Here is a 26,585-nt window from a genome sequence, read left to right as displayed (position 1 = left end):
CAAAGGATCGATTAAAAAAATTAATTATCGGGAAAAGGTGAGAAAAAAGAGGGGAAAAATTGGAAAGTGGATTGCGTTTATGATTTTGTAGGATAGAATACTACAGAGATCGTTTAAAAATCCTCTACGGAAATAGAAAGAGACGAAGAGAATAAGAGATGAAAAAACAGACAACGCGTTTCAGTTCAATATTCCTGGCCACCATTTGTCTCTTTGTGAAACAAGCTTGAATTCCTTTCTTCCTTTCTTTGTTTCACTTTTTTTTCCTTCCACCATTTGCGAAGCCATCTGTTTCCAAATCGACCCGCCAGTACAAAAGTTCCAGCCATATTTTTTGTCTGTGTTCCAAATCCTTTTTAATCCCTTTTCCTTTTATTTTTATTTATTCGCGACGATGGTCAAAAATCTCTTGCCTAGCAGGCTAGTGTTTTCATATGTTGAAAATGGCAACACTAGTTCGTGCTCGCCATCCATATGTAGATACGCTAGTTACAATAAATAGTAACTAGAAGATAGTTCTAGATATAATCGATAGGTTTAAGATGTTCTTTTGTTTTTATCCCTAGTCCATGTAAGAAAGTGTAATAATGTTTTTTCGACTCAGAATGGTGTGATAGATTTATCCAAAAAATAAAATAATAGCTAATACGATCCTACCTTTGAATACAGAAATAGCAACATTATATGACACATATTATACAATAAAATAATTCAATAAATTATTTTCTCTATATCTTCTTGGAAATTTTTAACAAACAGTATTGTAAAAAGTTGCTCAGCCGGACATTGAAACTTCTATTAAATAGTTAATAAATATATATATATATATAGAAATATGTGATATAAAATATAACCTACAAAATCGAAGAATTACCATCATTCAGCTATCGTTGAACACAGGTTAGTTGTTCGTGAGACAAATAAGATGGGAAATTTCTCTATCTGAGAAAAGACGAGAGAAATATCGGAATTTCCCTTTTATCGGATCGTTTTCAGGAAAACTCGTGGTAGAAGAAACAATGGAAGACATCGGCATGGCGATTGAGCTAATCGAACATGGCAGTTTGATCTTCGCTAACGATATTTTAGTCTGAAATAACATAACCGTAGAAACAACGATATAAAGGCCGGAAATTAGAAACCGAACGCGGTGAAAATATGAAATGTAAAAAGAGAGAAGGGGAAATGAAAGGAAACTGGAAAAGGTTTGCGCATAAATTAGTCGGACATTTCCATTGCTTGTAATAAATTAAGAATACCGGAATGCAATAAGTAACGATTAATAATGACAGGTTTATCAGCACATTCGATATGCGAAGTGTTCCGTTTTAATATCTCACAATTTTTCACTCGTTCATGACGGTTTAATAAGGGAAGTTATTTGTTCATCAAAATTTATTTATGTAAATTAAGCTATGTCTGTTTAATAAAGGTTGGTTATTTGATATTTATAGCTGTGGATTTTTTTCTAGTAAAATATGGAAAAGAATGTTTGAGATTTTATGAACTACGCTTTTTCCGTGGAAAACAACTTTATTGTATTCGTAATTTACTTCTAAAGAGTTTCCTTTGAATTTTAATTTAGAAGATTAATAAAAATCTTATATTCTCTTAAATCCTGATATAAAATATCTGACGTATAATATTCTTGGATACTTTATACTTCCTAAATTATAATAATGTAATAATACTCAAACTACGTTTCTTTAATAAAGACTAGTAATATCGTATCTATTTTTTAGCTAGGGAATTTTTTCAATAGATTCGGGTTATTCAAACATGGTGGACAATAAACCGTTCCACGTATAGAAATAACCTAAGAATTGATACTTCGTTAGCTCGACGATTATCAAGTTAGGGCTTTCGAGTGCACGAGGCCAAAGGAATATTTCCTGGCAAACAATGAAACTCTTCTTTGTTTCCTGCCTTGAATTGTTTCAACGCAAAAAAAGCTTAACGAGTCACGAAGACCTGCGATTTGCCGATAAGGCACGTTTTCCCGCTTTTTAATCGTCGAGGGTCGGTTTCATCGTCCAAGAGATACAGTTCTTAACAAAATTTTAATGTCGTTGCAAATTTTTGACTACACTTTACGTTGACACACGATAGTTTCAATGGTTATGTCATGAGGCGATTGGAAAACTTGGTGGAAAAGCTAAGTTAGGTTATCTGTAATAGTGATAAATCTAGGTTTATGGGAAATTAGAATTATGTAAACTTAATCTACATAACCTCAAAGTATACAGATTTGTTTATTTTCACCAAGAAGTATTTCAAGATAAGGATAAATCACAATTTTTCATTAACTGCAATCAGTTTATTTCTCATAATCTTTGTGGCTATGTATAATAAAATATCGCCAATCCAGTCAAGTGTTTACTTAGAGTTCAAGTTTACGTTCGATCAAAAAGCATTTTTCCATGATTTTCCACCCAATTTTCTTCTCAAATCTTCAAATATACTTAAACATGTCAAATATTAACTACTATTATGTTGCTTCATCTTTTAGGTTATGTTTGTCTGAAGCAATAGTAATATCTGAACTATCTGACACACTTCCACGTAAAATATTTAGAAGTGTCTCTGTTCGCCAAGGGTTGCTTTAACCAAAGCATTGAAAAATCTAGTGAGAACATGGAAAAGCGATATTTTGTGTATATTTCCAGCTGGCTGATGAAAGTTCCTTGCACGATGATCCTTGAATGAATTTCCTTAACGTCTTCACCTTTGCCATTTCATCGTCCCAGCAGATGGTAACGGTTCAGCCAGCTTTCTCAACGAAGCGTGCGTCCGCCATTATTCGAATGCACCACGTATACTTCGCTTCCTAGATACTTTGCAGCTGGGTCGTACTTAGAAGTCCCATCGGAGAACAAAGGAAGAAGTGCCAACTTATTTTCCTCGGTTTTCTTTTTTTCTTGGTCTCAGCCATCTAAAATCTACCGGGTGCTCCATAGATTTCGATCCACGCCATTACGTTTTGTATTCTGTCATATTTTTCATAAAAGTATCTAATGTGTATTTTTATTCTTTCGTCATTAACAGATTTAAATTAGTTTTAGAAGTTTAAGTTAATTTGAAGAAGATTTATTCTGTAACAAGTTGCAATAGAATATAATCTATATTTAATAAGGCTTCAATTTGGGCTTAGGATGATCTTAGAATGACCTTAGAATGACAATTCTTTCAGTATTAATAAATTCCAAATGTTACCAAAATCCATTGAAGTCTCAGGTTATTCAAATAAGGTTTACTCTGCAACAAGTCGAAGTAAAAGCTAACCTATTGTTAACAGGATCCAATTTGGATTTAAAATCGCTTTAGAGTGTTCTTCGAAGTTGATAGAAAGACTTTCGATGTTAGTACAACAATGATATTTAATTGTTACATTTTTAATAGTTACATTAGACTTTAGTGACTCCATACGAACTGTAGTGCTGCTATAATTTGTCATGAAATTTGTATACTCCGATAAAATACACATACTATTTTTTACAGACGAAGTATCCTATATATATATTTATGAGTGACAGTGTATATTCAACCAAATTCAATTTATTCTTGAAGAAAAATAACCCTAACTTAATTATAAGCAGCCATATTTCAAGGATCCCCACAGGATTGTATCCAAAGGAGTAAATTGAGTTTAGAAATCAGATCTGCCAACTGCAGTGTTAGAGGTTAGGAAGAGATCAAAGGATCGATTTACAATAAGAGAGAAGACGAAGAATCCGACATCCGCCGGATGCAGAGAATAAGAATAGAGGAAGTGGGTTCAGGTGGGCAGGTTAAAGAGCATCGAAGTGCTCGGCTTCGTTTCGGATCGATGAGGTCCACAGGTGCTAGACTTGATCCGCGCAAGCGCCCCTCTCGCACCCCTTTTTGTTATCCCCGGGTTCCCTTCTTCCTCTGGGCGACCCTTCGCCGCTTTTTCCCCTCGTTTCGCAGCCAAGGATACACTGGGTGATCCATGATTCACGTATCCAACACGTACACGCTATTCGAACTTAATATTCATGAGGACAAGCCTTAAAGAGAGGCTGGATAACGTGAACTAAGGTATCCTAGGATGAAGAGGGGCTTTCGTAGTTTTCGCTGATTTCTCACATTTTTCTTTTCATTCGTTTTTGACGTTAGGTTTCATTTGTTCAATATTTCAGTAGAAAATGGAGAATCTATTTGATCGGTGATTAGAGGAATTTTGATCGATGATTGACGAGGCATCTATAGGTTAACCTATATTAATTTCCTATTTTGAACATTTTTCTTTATTCAAATTGGGTTATATTAATCTTCCTTTTTAAACATCTGTTCTTTCCATTTTCCTCTAATCTTGGGAAATTAGCTTCTAAAAAATGTAGCCATGAAATGGGATAAAAATGGTTTACTTCAATACTTGATAAACATATACTTTCCTAACCTTAATTTTAGTCTTAATAAATTCATCCCTAAAGGGGTTATGTATAAAATGGAACTGTAGCCTTTGTTTCAGATGGAGAAATAAATCCTTAATGTTACTGAATAACAATATTGGTAAAATTCAAATTATGAAATAGATTCTCAATGAATTCGTACAATGTACAATTCCTAACCTCCAAAATACTACAGGTTCGATTCAAACCCCACCGATGTTAGATTTAATCCATGTTTCCAATAATGCCGAAAACTTTCACATTATCAAGTCTTCAGTTCCTCGAACGAGTACAATGGAGCACACTGATGATCGATTCGATTGGAACCTAGGAGATTCCCTCTGAGAATTGTCTTCTTTGTTCTATCAAGCGGACCAATGCGCCATTCGACGATATATTGTTCGATCAAACAGACTTCCAGTTCCGCAGGACGAACTTCCTAAGCTCTGCCAGGTGTTGCCATTATCATTGTTCGCCCAAGATGATCGAAGTCCTCTCTTTAACTTCGACATTTTCGCTTCTCCATCATACACATCGATTTTCTATATTTTTTTCTTTCACGTCCCGGTGGCTCGAGTAGCTTGATAGCTTTTCAACAATTCTTTTTCTGCTTTTTATAGGGTATGTGTATAGTGAAAAGTATATGGTTTTCGATATTGGACACCAAGCCTAATACCAATCAGCTTTTAGACAATTATTTGAATATATTAATTTTGAATAATAGCAAAGATCTTTTGGATAATTATTTAAGGGGTTGGGAATCATAGTGGTGTAAGACAGTCCACTACCGTTTCTCGTAAGTTGGAATTAAATGAACGATTAATTTCGATAGTGTTCTGATAGAGAATTTCATTTCTTAGAAAACTCATTATATTTTTCCGAAAAAAGAAAAATAAGCAGGAAAGGATAAAGAGAAGAAGGAAAAGCAATTTTACCAGGAAGGGTCACAATGTTTCGATCTCGAGAAAAGAACTAAAAAAAAAAAAAAGAAAAAGAGGGAAGGGAAGAATAATGGAAAAAAGAAGTGAAAAAAGAATATAGCGAATCGAAGTTAATGTCTCGGTGGAAAACGGACGAGAAATAGAGCACAGTAAAATTCATATCCAACGAATGGATGCAAAATCGACAATAGTGGTGTGGATGTAGGGGGAGGGGAGGAAAAGGGACTGGTGAAATAAATAAAACAACGATCAAGGGATGAAGACGGTCAACCGCTGCAGGGGATGAAGATACTGGACGATTGAAATGCAGAAATTGATTTTCTACAGAAATACCGACGATGAGGGAACACGTAAAGGAAACAATTCGGTATTAACGCCGCCACGACGGAAATTGAGATCCCTTCGACGCGTTTCCATCAATGCAGCGACTTTGCCTCGTTTCGTTCGATCGAAAATTATGTTTCTGTCGCGATTCTTCTACTCTATTTTTATATTGTTAAATTGTTGAAGAATCTTTCGAAGAGTATTGCCGTTGTTTCCGTTATTATGGTAACTCTTCGTATAAATTAGATTCTAGGGACTTCTTCAGTTTTAGGGACTTCTTGAGGATCAAGTTGTTACATTTAGTATTATGTATCATGATTGCCAACTATTTAGATTCCAAGATCCCTTCTAAGAGAATATCTTTTTAAAATCGTAAAAATTGAAAAATTGTTCAGATATTATTGAAATTGAATAAATGGTATCATATTGTACAGGGTGTCTCAATAATCATGGTAAAATCGGTGAAAATGTGATGCTACCTGAAAGGATTTTTTCACTCGAATGAGGACTCGGAACAAAAGATACAAAATTGCACATAACCTGTATCTTTTCCGATCAATTTTCAAATTTCATTCTCTCGGAAGAAAGCGTCCTGCGAAAAAATTGTACTCAATATTTTTCACTTATTTTCTCACATAGAATCGTCGTCTTATCCATCATACCATGTTTATTACTATTTTTACGACACCCTATGTAATATATCTAACACTTCGTAAAGTATGGAAAGTATCGTGGTTGTGCATAGGAATGGTTCAGATTGAAAGCAATCGACTCTCAAAAAGTCAGAAGGGGTGAGATTTCGAGCTATCGAGAATGGTTTACAGAGACGAAGTGAACCGGAAACGTTCCACTAAGTCCGATATCCCTGGTCTCGTTAGTCGATGGCACAAATTGGGTTCCGTTAATTAGCATGACGCTTTTCAATCGCATATATTCCAAGCTTAATAAAGATGCAAAAAAATGAACAAACATTTCATTTCGATACCACGGACTTTCCTATTTCAACATTAATTAATTTATAACAATGATCTTTATGGTTTACATATATATGCAACGAATTATTTTTGAGGAGAATTCGTTCGACGATCCAATGCGAAAAGAGTATAAACGACGACGAATGAGATAATTTTGGTTTGTTAAAGGTCGACCGCCCGATTTCCTCGCATTCGTCATCACCCTACTGATGATGCTGCTAATGGCCGCAGGCGTGAAGAAATCATTGGTGTTCAATAACGTGTTAAACGCCATCAATCTCGCCGTTTGGGTGTTCATTATGACGGCGGGGATGTACTACGTGGATACCGATAACTGGAACGAGCACGACGGCTTCTTTCCGTATGACTGGAGTGGTGTAAGTATTTTTAAATGCATATGCAAGTTAAACTATTACAAGGAGTGCATGTAACGATGGAAAAAACTTTCTTCGAGTTCATTTTGTTGAGGAGATTTTAAGGCCATCGGTAGCTTTTTTTTAAATAGAACTCTAGATTTTTTATTTTATACAGAAAGGTATTAAGACATTTGTGTTAGAAAATGGATAATTTAAGAGTTATTCGGCTTTTAATTTCATCGAATGTAATGCATGAAAGACAAGGTAAATACAAACTTCTTTGAATATACTATATATGATACTATAAAGAATCTTAGCCGAATTGAATCAAAATCTAAGTAAAATTGCACCAAAAACTAATTTCAGTTTAAACTAAACTGGATGCATGCTTGATCTAACCTCAATAAACCTAATCACAGTCTTTGCTATGTCAAATTTAACTGGAATGTTACTAGGACTTTATTTAAAGACGATACAAACTTAATAACCAAACCTAACCTAAAGCTAATCACAATTTTAGTTAACTTAAAATTTCAACACAAAAGTCCAATTTTCATGCAAATCTAATTATAAATCAAGTCAAACTTAATGTGGATTGTACCAAATCTAGACCAGTTCTTGCATATGTTAGTACTAACCTAATCTACAAAGCTAATTTAACCTAACTCGGCAGAAATTCATTCAGACCTAACTCTTATTAACTTCATCCACCAATTAATTCAATCAGACAAAAATATGGAAGCATCTTCTCTAAATGCTTGAATACCTTCAGAGATTAATCTTCCATAAATGAAAAAGTATGTATTCGATTTCTTAAATTATTCCTAACCTATACAGAATCAAACGTCTGTACACCTTTTAATTAAAATCCTCTATATCCTTGAATGCTTTCAGATATTAGTCTTCCATAAATGAAAAAGTCAATATACAGGGTGGTTGGTAACTATAGAATAAAAATTTTACTTTTAAAATTTTTTTTTTTAAATTTTTCCATCGAGACAACGATCTACAATGAGATCCGTTATAACGAGACGCGAAGAAGTGCACTCGTACCGAGCGAAAATTCAAAGTCGATTTTCTCGAAAACAGAGCCTCAAACGAAAAATCGTTACTCTATATTTTCGACTTCTTTTTTCGCGTAGAATCACCCCCTTTCCGCTTGTACCACCAGTTACCAACCACCCTGTATATTCGATTTCCAAAAATTCGCGCTACGAATTTTAAATATCGAAAAGTACGAATACTTCAACATTAATCGTACCAGGCGCTGTCCTTAACTTCAACTTCATGTAAATTATTATAAATTTATGTAAATTATCATAAAAGGTATTTAACTTTATGTAAATCCTTACATTAACAAAAATCGAGATATCGATTAATCGGATAATATAAGAATTTGCGCAAAGTTAGACGAACAAGAGATACAACAATGCATGTACAATTTTCAATTAAATTTTGAAACCGGCTGTATAATCCTGTAAAGTCAGCGTTAAATATCGTGAAATCTACGCGATTCTGTCACCAAATCGAATAGCTTCAGCATCTCGTCTCAGCGAGGGACAAAAGAAAAAGTGTGGGAAAGCGCGAGGTGTTTGAAAGGAAGCAGAGTTGCCGGTCCATTTCCGGCAGCTTTTCACTCGCGGTTCACGGAACAATGGCAAACTTGTTGCGTCGAAAGGGTTTCAACGAAACCGGTGAAACCGTACAGTGCATCAGGTGGACAAACGGAGAAAGGGAATTCGGATTCACGGCTCGCGGGGAATCCACGCTAGCCGGGAACCGTGTGACCCGTACGGATGGAATTGAATTTAGCACGGGGATGCATTATTTAGGTTTCAACGGGGATATCGTTCGTTAAGTAGTCGTTTCTCGAAAATCATCCGTAATCCTCTCATTTGCCAGGCGAGAAATCTGTCGAATCAGAGATTTCTTTAAATATTCATCTTATGCGACGTTAATTAATCTGTTCCACAGAATTTATAGTATTTTTTTATCTCATCTCGAATTATAATATAATTATTATCTCATTTTTCTTTACGTTATTTATAATCGATTCCCCTTAGCCAGTAAAACCTCGAATTTTGTCGATCTTCATCTCGCGTTACTTAATTTGTTTTATAGAATTTCCAGTATCTATTAGTTTTATTTTATGCTATCTATAATCAATTCCTCTTAACCAATAAGATTTTAATTAAACAATATATCTAATCTAACAAGATCATCAAATAGACATTTACAAATAGACATATATATATATAAACATTATTACATCTCACAGAAAATAACTCTTTTGATATAAGGTATTTCCTCATAGAAACGAGTCACATTTAAACCACTCCATTTTCTTCAAACCACTCGACAACCATTCTTCCACTCGAACTTCCTGCAATTTTCAAGAGCAAACTTTAGTAAAATTTCATTGTTCGATAACTCGATTATTTTACACGCATGGCTGCTCAAGTACGTGGCATGCAGAGTAGCATTTTTGCACGGGACCAAGGGGCAGATAGGAGGCAAACGAAAAAAGACAATATTCATGATACTAAATATCCCGTGGGTGCAGCGGAGTTTCTTCATCCCGAAGGATTCGCGAAACGTTTATTCAAAGGACGTCGGAGGTGTTGAAACGGGTAAATATTGGAATATTCATCTCGTTGAAAAGCAGAATAAATAGAAGAAAATTGACAACGCCCGCATTTTATCATTTTCAGGTTTTTCTATCTTCGCGTTTCTCAATGAAACGTTTCCATCGAAGAGAAATGTTCAAAAATGGCCAACTGTAGTATCACCCGGAGTTGAGAAATTCATGCGGTATCTTCAAACGTGTTTCCCAAGGAACAAAAGATGTCGCTTTCTGAACAAACGATGAGAAACTTGTGAATGATGAGATATAGTGATGGAGCTCACCTAAGCGTTATATTTTGCCCTTTTGTTTAAGATACTAAAACCGTCTTGAAAGTAGTTAGAATGGGAAAATTAGCAACCAAATCAATTGCAGATTGCGAATCGTGCGAATCCAAAATAATATCGTTGTCACATGCGAACAGCAATCAACAATGTGAACAACGACTTTGCATCCGCATGTGTTCGTAAGAATATGCTCGGGTTTTGGTCGATTTAAAACTTTACTCATTTTATCATCGATAACTTTAGTCGATTTATCAACTGACTTTCCTCGTTCATCTTTTTGAAAATCGTTCAATATCTGAAAAAGAGCAAGATGAAATATAGCGCTTAGGTAAGTACGATTACTGTCATGTTCGCATATTTGGATTTAATTTTTAACAACTTATCCATCGTTTCTCAGGGAAATGGTAAGAACGTTTCTTCTTCCTTGGGGAGACACAGTCTTAAGGTTGTGCATGAATTTTTCAATTCCAGGCGATGTGAAAAATGGCGATTTTCTAACATTCTGCTTGCCCTCCCTTTCACACTGTTTCAAAATAAAAATTAGATTCATCTGCGTTACGTGGCATACAGAATTTATGATTTCCTTTCATGACATATGATGTTGCTTTTTACGAGTAGTATCTAGAAATACTAGTTTCACATAAAGTGTAATATACAGTACAGTGAGCTATAATACATGCATTATTTTTAGGATAATGATCTTCGAGCCTTGAGAGCAGTCTTTTTGCATTTTACTCGTCGAAAATTATCCATATGTTATAAAAAAAAATATCACAAATTTGCCTCAAAACGAAGTTCAGCCAAACGTTATGTATTTAGTGTCGGTCGTCAGCGATCCAACGTGTCGACGGTCGTGAATTATTAATTAAAAAGAGAAAAAGTTTGCCTAGTCGTATTCTGGCATTTATGCACGCGATACTTTCCCTTTTCAACCCCCTCAGCAACCCCCATCGCGTGTTTATCGACGATCCACGATGAATATTTCCGTCGCCGAGACCGTGTGTGTCCCCTTGAAAACGTGAATTTTTCATCGTCACGTTTCCAACTTGCGTTACTTTCCCTGAAAAGCCTGTTCGTGCCTTGGAAAAACCACCCCATACCACTTCATTATTCGCCCCTACCGAGAAAGCAACCTTTCATTGACCTGATTCTACCATTTCTTCGATAAATATTCCAAGTTAAAACTTGTTTGTATAAAATTTCGAAAACCTGACGAAAGTGAAGTTAACTTTGCTGAATATGCATCCGTGCGGGTCGAAAATAAATTTTAGGGATAAAATGAACGTAGGTTATCCGCTATAATTCTATTTTCTTTTGACGTTTTTCCGAAGAGATCCGAACGAGTCTTTAATCCCATTCTGTTAAATGTCCGATATTGTTGATGTTATTAATATTGCTTGGCTTTGTTAAATTAACACTTTCGCCTGCTAACGCAACGTATGCGTCATGGGTATTTTCTGTTAGGTGTTTAGTGACGTGACCTGTGCATCATAGGGATTTTCTGCGGTACGTCTAATGACGCAAACGATGCGCCATCAAGTTATTTTCGGCAAAACTTCATACTGAGAGAAATATCTTGCACATAAAGGGCGTTTATTATGTAATGATAATAATAACAACAATACCTATCGTTATGGCGCAATATTGTTCTTTCAAGCACAAAGCTGTATGCGTTAAATGGCGGCAAAGATATTAACTTATATGAAGGATTTTATAATAAACCTAACCTATAACAGTCTTATAGTACTTAGAACTATAAACAAATATAAGAGAATACATATTGATATTTAATTAGAGAAATTAAATTCAGAAATATAAATTAAGGAAGTTAACTTCTAATTTTCGACAAAAATTCTCTAGATCCTTAATTGTCATTAGAGATCTTTCAAATGTATCAAGTTTTTTTAACCGTTGCTAATCTATAAAAAACTTTCTTTTCTCCTCTTTCAATGAAAATCCTCGAGATTCTCAAACACCCTTAAAGATTATATATATTCGGTTTTCTGAATTACTCCTAACGTACACAAAATTAAACTTTTCCTCGAGTTTCAATTAAAATGCTGCAGATTCCAGTTTCTTCAATGCCTTCAGATATTAATCTTCTAGAAATGAAAGAGCCAGCGGTATGTACACACTAATTCGTTTGCCTAAATTATTCCTAACCTATTCAAAATCATACTTCCTCCTCGCCTTTCCATGGAAATTCGCCAAATTCTCAAATGCCTGGAGAAATCAACGTTCCAGAAACGGTTAATACGCGCATTCTATCTGACCTTAGGAGTATGCGTGGGTTTTCTGGGGGTGGCTTTTCAAATCTTTAGCGACCTCGTCCCTTCCTATTTCTCACCCCCACGCCGGAAATTGCTCGAGAGGTCACGGCAGACTGCTTGTGTCAACCTCTCGATTAATATTAATGCATGCGTTAACTACCTCCTCTCTCTTTGATCACACCTCTGAAACTACCCCTTTGTAAGGGCTGACCGTCGACCATCGAGCAATTTCGATTGATTATATTCCGTAATGTCCATCGAACAGTGACGCGGGAATTCTGTAGTTGTTTCTCTTGTTGTAACTTCGATCCCTGTTAAGGCCTCTTGTAAATACAACTGGGGATAAAGAGGTGCGTTGTAGGTCAATGGCCATCCGAACCGCCGTCATTAATTCGGAATAATAAGAATACGGACGAATCGCGATTCTTTAACGACCCAAAGGTACTTTGAAACTCCTCCGTTCAGCGTTAGGGGAAATTTTATTTCCCTATTAAATAATAAATAGAAAGTCAAAATAATGTTTTAATCGTGAATAAGAATTAAGTTTCTTATTGAAATAAAGATCGTTTTAACGATGTTAACAATAATTTATTTATTATTTATTATTTGCAAATGAAACTCTACCTTTTGACGTATTCATGATAGCTAACAAACATTATTAAAAATTACAAATCTTAATATACAGTCATCTTTCTGATTGAAATGTTATATTCGCGTAAAGATTAAAATCTTCTTTGGGAATATTAACTTTTTGGAAGTGGCTACCTCTTTGCCTTTGGCTTGGTATTCTGATCTCTTGTTTCGCTTAATTACTTCGTTCCCTAGCTGCTTAATGAGAATATATCCTTTTGGTTCGTATATTTTTGTAATAAAGATATTTTTTACGATAAAGAAACGTTGTCTATTCTACTTAAGACTGACAACATCAACAAATATATTTTTATACAATTTGATGCAACATTTTCTGCTAATTTAATAGAGTATAATTATTTAGTAGAATTTACTCTATTACTTTCTTTAGTGATTCCTCCTTTGTTGTTTCGGGCCTTGAGGGGCTTTGGTTTTACATCCCTATATCTGCCAATTTGCTCCGCTAAAAGCGAGCCATTTTGTTCGTTAACGTTCTCTTGTACGACCATGTATTTCATCGTGGTAACATTTGCTTCCAACATAACCTACAAATTTGCTCGTTTAGCTCCACGCAAAAAGCACGTAATAAATTTCAGAAATAAAACGAAGCGTAAGAAAAAAGAACGAAGGCTACAGGACGAATGGTTGGAGGGGGGTTACGCCCGTTTAAATTCAGATGTCTGTGTCTTTTTAACGAGGAAATGCATTCTCTGCTTGGAGCATTTCCACTCGAGGCTTTACGTGGGCGGTGCTTGGAATATGGGGGCGTGAGAGAACTGCGGAGGCGAAATACTACAGGGTCAAGCGTGTATTCTCAAACATTCACGAGATTTTTCTCTTCCAAGAAAAGAAGTCATCCTATAGAACCTGTTAACATTTCAACTTGCCAAGTTCCTTCCTCGATGAACACTTTGAACGAATAAACCTGTCCGTCTAAACTAGTTTCCCTCCTATCTTTTACTCCTTTTTATTTCATTCGATCGTTCGGCCGGAAGAAACACGCGAAATGGCCGTAGAAAATAAAATTCCGATCAGTTTTTAGGAATCCCCAGTATTCTAGGGATTTTTACGGCGATTCGGTTAATAGGGAAAAGCTAGTTGCTCTGAATTACATTCCAATCTACTTCTATTCCCCTTCTATTCTTCCCGTCCTATCGGAGTAGAGAAATCCCCATAAAATATAATTTCGATCAATTCCTAGGGATTTCGTTTTTAAATCCGATTTTTAGTATTCCGTGGATATTCACAGTGATCCAGTTGATCGTGGTATTTCGTCTTCAGATTTAGTTCCTCTCAATTGGATCTTGATCCATTCCTATTCCAGCGAGAAATTTTTGTTATTTCATCTTCATACTCATTTTTCGTTCCAACATCTACACACTGCATCGTTCTCTTTTTGTTTAAGTCTTTCCTCCGTTAAGAAGATTAAAGTAACATGTAGCAAACAAATACTATTACATAATATTCTACAAACATGGAAGAACGTTCGAGAATTTTGGGATTCGGATTTTCAAAGAAACCTATAAAAGAAATTGTATGGACTTAAACGATCCAATGTACAGACGACGTGACGTAAAGACTCAAGTAAAGATAAGGTTACAGACGGAGCGTTAAGTATAATTTCTAGAATTCTAGAAGAGATCCCTAGTATTTTCAGAATAATTCGATCGATAGCGGTAGCCTTTTTTCACATCCAATTTAGTATCTAAGGTTGTAACATTATTCCAGTTTACGATTCGTCACTTTTATGAAATAAAGATGGTCGTAATGCTCGGGTTTCGTTTCCTACGAGATTGAATTAAGTTTTCAATTTTATTCAGTTTCGTTGAAGCTGCCGACATCAGAATTCATAACGACATTAGGGGACCTTGAAAAATTTAATGGGCTACGGAGTATCCGCGTTGAAAGGAGGCCTGGAAGACTCTTCAGCTCTCAAAGAACGTTTTTATTAAGGTAGCAACTTAATTTGCCGATTTCTATCCTTCCCGTCCTGGGGATCTACTCTTCCCAAGCAACGAAATATCCTTTGCCATTGTTCCACTGATTTATTCATTCCAGTATCGGGTTATTTCAATCGCATAGTTATTTTATCCCTAAATAATTCTCTCATAGATTAATTACTAAATATTATAAAATTAATATATTATAATATTATAAAATTAAAATAATAGGTTGTTAGAAAATTCTTCAAAGAATCATTTCTTTTTGTTAATCATCAAGCGTCGAGTTGTCCAAAAGGCTCCTATGATTTTCACAATTGGAAAATTTCAGTGAAACCATATTATTAATTGTGAATATTATCGTACGGATTGTAGATCAGATTTAAATTCCTTGTAAAGTTATCAACGATATCTCATTGTGAGTTAGATTTCAATTCGTTGCGAAATAAGTCTCAGCCAGAATTGCAGGTTAAACGGTTGTGCAGAAAAGTTGCAACATGTTGATGTTAGTAACGAAACGAGCGCAACTTCTCGTTTGTCATTCTGCTCACCAGAACTCCAACCCTAACAGGCTGCAGAACATTTCTCATCCTCAATTATTCCCCCTTGTTCGCGATCGAGCTTCACCCAGAATGTGATCAGTATCTTATTTTAACTTTTCAGATAAATTTCCCATCACGTTGTACGAAGGGATAATAAATTTTCAATTCGACAAGATATTAATAACAAAATTCTGATGCAGAATTCAATGGATAAATCGCCTATTCGAAAGCGTACAATTTTTATATCATCTTCCAGGATATTTATTCTATAAATTCTTAGTTGAAAAATATACCGTTGTTACAGAACATTTTGTAGACAAAATGTCCTATTCGGTGACATAAAGTTTCTGTAGAATATCCCCTGAATAAATTCTCAAATAAAGAATGCGGGGTTTTACCTAGAAAATTCTAAGGATAACCTTCTAAGTTAAAGAATATGAAACTCTTCAAGAATATTCTACGAATATTTTCATCATTGTAGAATGTGTCATTCTTTCAGAATGTTCTATCAATTATTTTCCAGACCAAGGGTACATGGAACTCTTTAAAAATTTATTCCATAGACAAATTCTCCACTTGGGGATATTGAAAGTATGAATTGCAAACTAGAACAAATCCATCGATAAATATTTCAAAAAGAAAAAACGAAACGATCGTGTGCTGTTGACACACACACATTCATACACACGTCTGAACAGGAATTCCTGACTTTAACTGTCCTATTAATAGGCAATATACTTGTTGCAGGTGTTCACCGGTGCAGCGACGTGTTTTTACGCGTTCATCGGCTTCGATATTATAGCGACCACCGGCGAAGAGGCGACAAACCCGAAGAGGAGCATCCCCCTCGCTATAGTCGCCTCGTTAATCATAATACTCACCGCTTATGTCACTACCAGCATGATGCTGACGCTGGTTGGTAAGTACTTGTCCGGTTCCCTTTACTTTCTGCTGTTTCTACAATTTTCAGATTGCAAACAGGACCAAACATAGGAGACACAAAAACAGAAAGGTAGAAGAGTTCCAATTAAAAGATTAAGCTTCAATTTAAATTCACCCTTTCGTGGAAAGAAGAAATATTTGGAATTGTACAGCCTGTGTCTTCATAACAAATGACAAAACAACTGCCAATAATGAATATATATATATATAATACTATTTTAGAGGGAATAAAGAAAAATGAAATTTCTTAATTTTAATATTTAAAAAACTTTATATAATTTAATAAACATTAATCTCTTTCTTCTTTTGTATCTTGAATTATAGAAAATGTGAACAATTGGATAAATACATTATGGCTTGCAACATGCTAAAGCAAGAATGTTAACATCGTCTTAATTTAAACTTTAAGTGCTTACATTCAAACAAATGGTATAAGTTCCAAGATGAAATATAATTGTGACAACAATAGTTTACAAGTGCAGCATAAGGAGTAACCAAATATTCGATTATTTTATGAATTCAATCTCTTAGTTTTATTAACATTATTAACACAGAAGCTTGAAAATTATTCTAATCTCAATTTGACGTTTGCTTGAATTGCAACAAACAACAAAATAAATATAGCTACGAGAACAACATTCTATAGATGTTCTAGACTGAATAGTTGTTATTTAATGACGCTAGTTTAATTATTAACAGGCAAGTGATGGCATTTCCACAGATTATTCGCTTCAACTCTGTCATCCGTCGACCAAAAGGCCTTTGGCCATCCTTGACCTCCCTTCACGCATCTCTGGCCACCCTTCAACGACACGTGATCCTTCGCTTACCCTCGTCACACAGGCACGGTTCGTTATGCTTCTAAATAACGGACATAATTGATGCTTCTAAAAAGCCAACCTTTACATTTTTCGAACGCGAATACTTGGCAGTTCTCTTAACACAGTCTGCTGATAAAAGTCCTTAGAAAAACAGCCTAAAAAAGAAGAAGGGAAAAAGTAAGAAGAAGTAAGAAAGGTACTAGGTGGGAAACTGATAGAATGTTCTACTTCCTTTTTTCAGTGCCATACGATGAGGTAGATCAAGATTCAGCATTGGTGGAGATGTTTGGTCAAGTTGGAGCATACAAGTGCAAATATATCGTGGCAGTTGGTGCGTTGGCTGGATTGACAGTCTCCATGTTTGGTAGCATGTTTCCCATGCCTAGGATAGTCTATGCTATGGCCCAGGATGGCCTTATATTCAGGTAAGTTTGACCTGACAGCGTTGTCGGTAAGACTCGACTCATTTGCGTTTTTAAATCTTCTTCTATGTAAAGTTGAATTGGTATTAGTTAAAATAAATATTAATTGAAATTAACTAAATAAGATGAGAACAAAATAGACAATACATTTTCTAGAGATGTTACAAATTTCTATTTGAAAAATCCCAATTTCGATCTTTGTATCTTTATTTAATTCATAAATATCCTTTTGTATATTTCATTAATGATCACTTTGTAAGATCTACACTTTCTAATGATGTATTTTTGTATGGTCACTAGGACTCTGAGCCAAGTGTGGCCAGCAACAGGTACTCCAGTCATAGCAACACTGACTTCCGGCGTGTGTGCAGCCTTGGCTGCGCTGTTTATTCAATTAGAGGTGTTGGTAGAGATGATGTCCATCGGTGAGTCCTATAAAAAAATCAGCTCTCCCTCTTCCTTCACACCGTAAAGAATCGAAATAACCGGAACCAGTTAATTCTTTCAATATCGAGTCTTCTTTAAGTAGACGTATCTATCGTTATCTGGTTAATAGTTCGTTAAACTATAGTTAAAACACAGAGCGACTTTCTTCGCTTGAGGCTACAAAAAGGAGAAGTTGCCCTTGAAGAGTTAAAAATAAGAACGGTTTCCAATCATTGTTTAGGTGGAAACAATGTTCAATCAGCAGCTTCTTCTTTGACGTCTCCAGCGAGATAGTCACCTCGTATATAGTATCAAATACATAGTTAAAATGTTCTTTGTCCTTGGATTTTTAGGTACTCTACTAGCGTACACTTTGGTGTCTACCTGTGTACTGATTCTCCGTTATCAACCTCACTCAACGAACCTTGTAGAGTTGCTACCACAGAGTTTAAGAACACCTTGCCGATCACCAACTAAAGAAAATCAGGGAAATGGTCAAGTGACTTATGGAAAGGAGCTGAGACCCGATCAGCTAACTACTGCGCTGAATTCTGTCCAGGCTACACAATCAGATCTTGCTGCAGCAAACAGTGGCCAACGTATCATGGTAAAGTTGCAAGAATAATGAACACTGTTGTGACAATAATGATAAAAATGTTTATACGAATGAACAGTCAAAGATGAACTGCTTGTTCTTCAGGTAAGAAGAGTGAGGAGATGCAATAGTTCGTCGCCAGACTCGGACGACACTTATGGTGCAGAGGAGGATGAAGTTGGTCTGGGTAAAGATGACCAATATTTAGTCAGTGATAGAACTGAGAATAAATTCTACGGTAGTGTGCATGCGGCTGCAGCTGCCTCCGGTTGTGGCAGTACGCATCAGTATCCAGGAAATACGCCAATAATTGGACCACCTTTAAATTACCTCCAACGTCGGTTGCAGGTATAGAATTTAGAAGCTTCGAAATGTTTCTTTCTTTCTCTAATTATAATTCTGGAATATTCTTTATTTTCCTAATTATAACTCTGCAACATTCCTGTTTTCCCTGATTATAACGTTATAGGATACTGTTTTATTCTTCTAGCTATAATTTTATTTATTTTATTTATTTTTTGTTATACTCTATTAAAGTAATACATATTTTTTATTGCCAATTATAATTTTATTCTAGAATCTTCTTTCAGTATTTAATATTGAATCTTTCCCTTTTTTCTTGAATTTAACAATTAAATATTTTTGTAGTGTACAAAGTATATAGTATAAGTATAATAATTAATCTGTAATTTTTTCGTTTTTAAAATTTAATTTGGAGTTTATTCTGATATCTAATATAAAATGTCTTGTTATCTTAGGCAGCGCAATATCTCTGTCCTGCCATCTTCCCCTGGGTTGACAGAGGCCCAGCGACGGAGGCGTCTGGTCGCTACGTCATGAAATTAGTCGGCGTACTCTTTTTGCTGATCCTCATCTTCGATTTGATTATAGTTTGCGGCATGGGTGAGCCACAGAGAAATAAACCTTTAACCTTTCACCTTTCTTTCAACTTTCCAATCGATATCAATAATGTAATACTAACGTTATTCATTTTAGGAAATATGGGAACGTTCACAACAATAATGATGTTCGTGTTCCTCTTTGCCATAATTGGAGTGTTGCTTGCCATAAGTAGAAAGTCACAAAACAGGTAAATTTCAATTCGAAATAGAACGTTTACTTAAACTTTAACTAAATATTCTCTTACTCAGTTATTGTGAAATTGGAACATTTTTAGAAGTAGCGTAATGTTTATGACACCGGGACTCCCATTCGTACCGGCGATTGCTATCACTGTGAACATATACCTCATCTTCAAGCTGAGCATCTTGACACTCGTCAGATTCACTGTCTGGATGATTCTCGGTAAACCTAACAAATTTCTTTTTTACTTCAACGCAATTTGAATCATAATTACTCGAAGAGATACTGCATCTTGTAAGCACCTTGTAAGCTAGTGCAATGCTAATGCAAAATCCAAATATAATTCTTATTAGATATCTGGTTTACAACCTGAAGCTTCCAGAAGTAATAATTTATGTAATATGTACAGTACTTTGGATATTCTAGTACTTTGCATGTTTCTTTATATTACTAACTGCTAATACATTTTTGTATCTTTAAATTTCCCATAAATGCACAGAAATGTCAAATTCCTATTAATAATAATTCTACTCCTAATCTATTTTATCCTATTGATTACCTAGAATCACTAATAAGAAACGTTTAAGGTATCCTAGTCTAAATATGTCCTAATAACATTTTAAACTTTCTCAAGTTTCTAAAGTTTCAAATTATAAAACCTAACATAACCTAATCTATAACCAATCCTAGGTTTCATCATGTACTTCTACTACGGTATCAAGCACAGCAGCCTGGAGGAGGGAAACACTTCGGAGAATCTAGAGGAAAGTGTGTCAGCCGGGAACATCGAATTGACAGTAACAGATACACAAAAGCAACAACCGCAACAACAACAAACGCATCCGTCGTACACGACGACTGATCGCAGCATCTATGAGGGCCAGCAACTAGATGCATTTGGGCAGCCTGTGTTCGGCAGCACGAACTTCGGTGGGACACCAAGTCAAAGGCCAGAAACTGCTGGCCAATCATCGCTGTTCATCGACCACGAAAGCTTCCCCACATGGGACGATTGAGCGGCTACCAGCGCCGATATAAATATATATATTTGATGATATCAAGATAAATTATTATGCGAGCCTGACCGGCGTCGAGCGTTCATCGGCGTAAAAAAACGACCCTTTCGGAGCTCGCGGTGTATAATGGCCTTTGAGAGGTTATGAGGCGAGGGACTATGGAGTTGGTACTCGCGAGGCTATTCATTTATAATTTTTAGTTAGCTAATACACAAGTTAAATATTTGCTAAGTGCCATTATGTTTGAAAATATTTCATTGGTTTTGAGGTTTGGATGGTTCACAGGAGGAAGTTGGATAATTGTTTTTCAAGAAGGTTCTTTTAAGTTCATGTTATGATTAATGGAGGACTGTTTGAGATTATGATGGTTGACAGGAATAGGTCGGATAGTTGCTTTTCAAGGAGATATTTTAACGTTAGGTTATGTTATAATTATTGGTGAATTGTTTGAGATTAGAATGATTGACATAAATAAGTTGGATAGCTGCTTCTGAAAGGTCTTTTAAGGTTAGATTATGTTATACTTAATGGTGAACTGATGCATCTTACTATTGTGAAATTAGAGTTTCATTGATTGTAAGGTTACAGTGGTAAACAGATAAATTAGATAATTGGTTTTCAAAGAGATTTCTTTAATGTTATAATTTATATTATGATTAATGCAGAATATGCATTAATGTTTGATCTCGAATTGCTTTAAAACAATTTTGTTGATTTTAAAATTAGGGTGCCCGACGCAAATAAGTTGGAAATTTATTATTTAAGATGGCTGAAAGAGAATTGATGCATATGCTTCTTCGAGTAGAGTGTAATGATTTAATTGTTTTGTTTCTTCTATGAAGAATTAACGAGGAAATTTCACGAACTGGTTTTTTTTAAAAAAAGGATATGGAAACCCAGAATCTTTCTCGATAAGCGCTCGACGATTGTGCAGGAGGTGCTGCTTCGAAATTCTGAGCTTCCCTTACTAATTTCACTTCTCCACACTGAGAAACGTCAATTTCCAAATCCATCCTAATCGATCGTCGAGCATAATCCACCTTTTAATGATCATTCAAAAGAACCCCCTGAATCGAAAAAAGGTAAAGACAGAAACAAAAATAGCGGAACCGCGAGTCTCCGATGGGCGAACTTGTTGACTACTGTTTGGGACGAATGTAGCAAATAATTTTCGCGGCAATATTTATTATTCTAGTTGTATAAAAGTGAGAGAGAGCGCGAGAGAATGGGAGAGTCTGAGAGTGCGAGAGAATGAGAGGCAGAGCTGTCAGAGGCGGAATCATGAAGAAGAAGAAGAACAAAAATAGAAGTTGGGGGAGAGACCATGGCTAAACTTTATTTTGGAGCATTCCGAATTTTTTACCTTTTTAATAATATGTGGTAGTTTTCGACGAATAAAATCTGAAAATACCGTATTTAAAACGCAGAGATTATTATCTTTAATGTTGTCTATACATAAAGTTTATGAATATTGGACAGTTTACTTGGATATACATGTTTTATGACTCATTCAGGTTGAGAGCTCGATTAACTGAATAAATTGATCTTTGTTTGAGTTAGGTGTAAGTTAGATTTAATTAGTATTATTAAGAAACATGTTGTTCTTAGATAGATACCAGCAAACTGAAGACCCGCAAATGACGGGATGCGTTATAGAAGCCAATATGATAAAGACAAAGACCTTGCTGATCAAAGTCTAAACATCGTCCAAACAAACTGCGCAATGTGTTTGAACTTTATATACACATAATATATAAAATGATGATCCCTATCCATGAAAGTCATAGTTCTGCATTTTACTTCTCAAAAACTCTCATACGTTATAAAAATAAGTATAAATTTGGTATGCCCCAAAAAGAAGTTGAAGCGCAACCATTACCATTCTTAGGTGTAAAGCGACACTTGTGTTTTCCAAGAGAGCATTTTATCTGCTGAAAGATGCGTGTAGACGTGCAGCTAATTGATGAAGAGAGAAGAATTAAAGAACAAGACGATCGTAACGAAGAAACTTTGTTCCTGAGAGTTGAAGAAAACACGAGAGTAGAAGATGAAGATGGAAAGAAACAAAATGGCGGAGAAAATATGAAGAAAGAAAGAAACTGGATCTTGCCTAAATCTAGTCTTTCCCAATCTTGAAGAAAGCTTAGAATTATATGATTATAATCTTACAAGAGGAATTTTAATCTTATCTTGTACATTAAACTGGAATTGCGACGTGAAGTCGCGTTTCCATTGGACATATTCGATTAAAGATTGTTAGCCCCCTGCTAGACACCATAAATGGGGTTCTATGGGAGTTGCAGAGGGCTGGTATGAATCAACAAACAGGCAAATTAAATACATAAATAGATAGAAAGACAGAGACACAGAGAGAGAGCAATATGTAGATTTGAAATTATTGATATTTTGAAATTGATACAAATTCTCAGCTCTGGGGTGCCCTACTGTGGAGCACCATAGGAAAATGGTATCTGTTATTTGATTATAAATGTTCTTCAGTAGAGAACATCCAGTTCTAATAATGACAAGTTCCTACAACGACTGTTGACCACTCAATTGTTATTATTTATAAATGGTTTTATGTATCTTACGTTCTAGAGTAGAGTTGTGATTGTTACTAGTGGATATATTACCGACAACCTTAGGTTTGTTTGTTTTTAAAATTTACAAAGAAGAGAATACTCTTGGAATATCATAAACGTCCATTCGATGATCGTATTTGTCACTTTGCTTTGGGAAACAAAGAGAAGAAATTGTAATGAGGAAAATTGTGAGAACAAAGGAAGCTGGTATAATCGTATGAAATGACAAGGATGAGGCTAAGGAAGATACTAACTAAATATAAAAAATATAGGAAAATTGGGTAAAGTGAGAAAAGTTGGTAAGTGAAAAAATTGAGAAACTGAATAGAAGAGTTAAAAAATGGGAAAATTGGGAAAATGAGCAAGTGGAAAAGTGATAAGGCAAAAGGGAAAGAAGAAATTACAGAGGAAAGACAGCTACAGGGGGCAGCTTGGGAAATTTACGTCTCTCCATTTATTCTATTCTCGGATCTCCATATCGGATCTACATATCGATCAGTGATCTTTTCACATATCAGTCTGCACCTTTTGCAAGGGAAAAACCGTGAAATTCTGGTAGTGGAACGAATGATCAAAGAAGAGAGCGCAAGAGTGGGAGTAAATGTCGCGGAAGAATGAAAGATTGATCTGAACATTTATCTTTAAGTATTAATGCGTCTGTTAAAAAAATTTTTCTAATATATATATATATTATATTATATTATATTATATATATATGTATCATATATATATATATGACGAGATATACTTTCTATGCGCGACCATCGATCTATAGGTTCGATCGCGGATCGATCGATCCAAGAACGAGGCTGCTGTATTAGGATTTTTTTAGTTTTCAGTTCCGACCCCTGTAACGTCGCTATTAGGAGCTTATCGGTGGATGAAGAAGAGTAACAAACAGTATTTTCCAAATATGACTTTAACTACGATATCGGTTTTGTTATGTTGACTAGGTTAGGTTAGAAAGATTCTAGAAAAATTTACTTGAAAACAAAGTACAACCATATCTCAATTAAGATAATCTAAAAAGGAAGATCGATTAAGGAAGGCACGAGTCTTCAATGTGGACTAGTAACATAATTAGGGGAAAATGTCTTCTTCATCCTCCATATGCTTCGATCTAAGTTGAGCGGTGATCGCTGTTCCGAATATCCGCTTATTCAGCATTGATTAGCAATCTTTGAACATCCCCGACAACAGTTTTTGAACGAGTATCAATAACATCGAAGCACTTTTAATCCCTGGAACAATATTTGAAAAGGGAATTGCCCAAGAAAAATTCCTTAGAAGGCATAGCAATCAAGTTACTGGACATATTATCAACTTTGTTCGTCTAAAAAAGCTTTAATATACTCTGAACAGTTGGTAGCATTTGATTTAAATCCAAGTCAAACTATTTACCGGCTGGGTACATTCTCAGTTTGTGTTGTTAACCGAATACATATCACTGTGACTAACGTCCTAATAGAAGAATATTAGAAAAGAAAATGGTTAATGATTGTTGATACTCGTTGAAGAATGAAAGATTGGAAACCATAGCGTAATTATCGATCCACAAAACGAATTAGACCTTTGCGCTAGGGAAAAAGCCAGGAGATGAAGTTGTTTGAAGATAAATGGTTCCATTTTGTGAAAGAACAGTGCCTGCACATCCACTTAAAAAATCCCTGGATCGTCAAACAAGGCTTAGAAATAACTCGAGCCCCAAAAAATAGAGAACTTTTGATCTTTCTTTTTTCTCGTGGAACGTAAAATTTCGAGAATCTCTTTTACAAACCAATGGAGAAGAATAATGACGGCAAAAGCGGAATCTCGACGCGGCACTTTGCTCTTTGCTTTTTTAGTTAGTCTTTCAAATTCTTAGATAGGAGGAAATGGCCTACTGCGACGTATGGCTGCTCGATGAACCTCTGACATCTTCCTACCAACGCGAATAAAATCTCAGAAACTCCCTAGAAAGAAGAAACTTTTATTTTTTGACAACATACATAAGAAGAGCATAAAATTACCAAAAATTCTTATCAAGTTGATTGACAATTTTTAAAAAGAAATGTTCTTGTGTGATTGTATAAGTATTGGAAACATAAGGCGACGTGTTGTTCAAATTTTTCTTCTACTCGTTCTCTCGTAAGGAAAACAGGCGAGAAAAATAATTTTTCGAGTAGAATCGACTAACGTTAGGTTCACTCAGGCTCATCAAGCACCATGCTCGAACAAAGCGTACTTCGAAATTGCGGTAAATTACTCCGGAACACCGAGAAGAGAGCGGAATGGTGTTAGAAAACTATAGTCACGTGTTCAGTGGCGCAGCTTACGATGAGAATTATCTTCCAACGCGTTTAACGAGCGAGAGGGATCGTGTGCGTCCATTTGAATAAACATTCGCTTCTTTTTCTCGTTTGCTGCAAATAGGGAAGTGACGCCAGTACGGGGAAGAAACTAGTTTTCTTCGTTTCCCGTTCGGTTTCTACCTCCAAGTGACCACAGAGTTCCCATCCAGATCCCTTTCTCTTCGTTCTCTACATATATGGACAAATTCTTGAAATTTCGTTCGAAAACGAGGGTATCTCGATGGAAACTCGCTTTTCAGAGTTCTGATCGTGCATCCTCCACCAAAAGTGGGGAATTATCTCGTTTGGTACATCGTGTGGAGCGATGTTGGTCCTTCCACACATTCGGTTGGATGATACATGGTCCACCCACACTCTGGACGAAACAAGAAATCAGATTCGTTATTTATTCAACTTTTATTCGGTATATTTAACATTTTACAGTATTATATATTTACAATTCTATATTGTTTTGAGGTTAGGATACGTTTCTTGTTACGGGAACGGATAAGGAATAAAACAAAGAACATTGCAGGAAAATAGATAATCGGACAAAGACATATCGTTTGAGTATTATTTGGAGAGATCAATTTGATTGTTTTTGAATTGAATAATGCAGAAGCTTTTCGAGTCGTCTTTAAAGTTAATAATTTTAGAAACAATGTGAAAATTGAGTAATATGTTCCAGTGTGGAGGAGTGAAAAATGACAAACGATAACGGAGTAAGAGAGACAGAGAGTGAAAGGTTGAGCGTGAGAGGGAGAACTAGATCGGAGAATGTGTGAGTCGGTGTAATTATCGAAATACAAATTTTTTTTCTTCTCTCGGGGAAAATCGTGGTATCTTGGGAAGATATATGCGCACTAGGAAGACAGAATTTTCCATGTAATATATATACCCTTACGTAACTACGTTGTTTAATATTGATAAGGATCAAAAATAAAAGTGATTATTCAGAAAGTAACCAACTGTAGATTTATTTTCGAAAAATGAAATGTCTAACATTCCCGAAAGAATCTCGAAAAGTAACTCAGCTTGACTTGGGTGTTCTTATGGGTATCTGATAGTT

The 26,585-nt window shown here is 35.5% G+C and overlaps 1 protein-coding gene across 2 annotated transcripts in view; it reads left to right on the top strand.

Annotated features, from left to right (window-relative positions):
- The window catches only part of LOC117154627 (solute carrier family 7 member 14), a 70,411-nt gene extending 43,931 nt beyond the window's left edge, over positions 1–26,480 (top strand). For both annotated transcript variants that reach the window (XM_033329775.2, XM_076625732.1), the window contains 10 exons: positions 6,820–7,028; positions 16,047–16,218; positions 17,304–17,487; positions 17,785–17,909; positions 18,264–18,517; positions 18,611–18,853; positions 19,264–19,408; positions 19,502–19,595; positions 19,683–19,810; positions 20,279–26,480. In XM_033329775.2, coding sequence (XP_033185666.1) covers positions 6,820–7,028; positions 16,047–16,218; positions 17,304–17,487; positions 17,785–17,909; positions 18,264–18,517; positions 18,611–18,853; positions 19,264–19,408; positions 19,502–19,595; positions 19,683–19,810; positions 20,279–20,604 — 1,880 coding nt within the window. In that variant the 3' untranslated portion in view covers positions 20,605–26,480. The remainder of the gene's footprint in view (positions 1–6,819; positions 7,029–16,046; positions 16,219–17,303; positions 17,488–17,784; positions 17,910–18,263; positions 18,518–18,610; positions 18,854–19,263; positions 19,409–19,501; positions 19,596–19,682; positions 19,811–20,278) is intronic.
- The last annotated feature ends 105 nt before the right edge of the window (positions 26,481–26,585 follow it).

The sequence above is a fragment of the Bombus vancouverensis genome, chromosome 16, assembly GCF_051014615.1.
Source record: "Bombus vancouverensis nearcticus chromosome 16, iyBomVanc1_principal, whole genome shotgun sequence".
NCBI lineage: Eukaryota > Metazoa > Arthropoda > Insecta > Hymenoptera > Apidae > Bombus > Bombus vancouverensis.
Note: the sequence above shows the minus strand (reverse complement) of the source record. Positions and strands in the feature narration are given on the sequence as shown.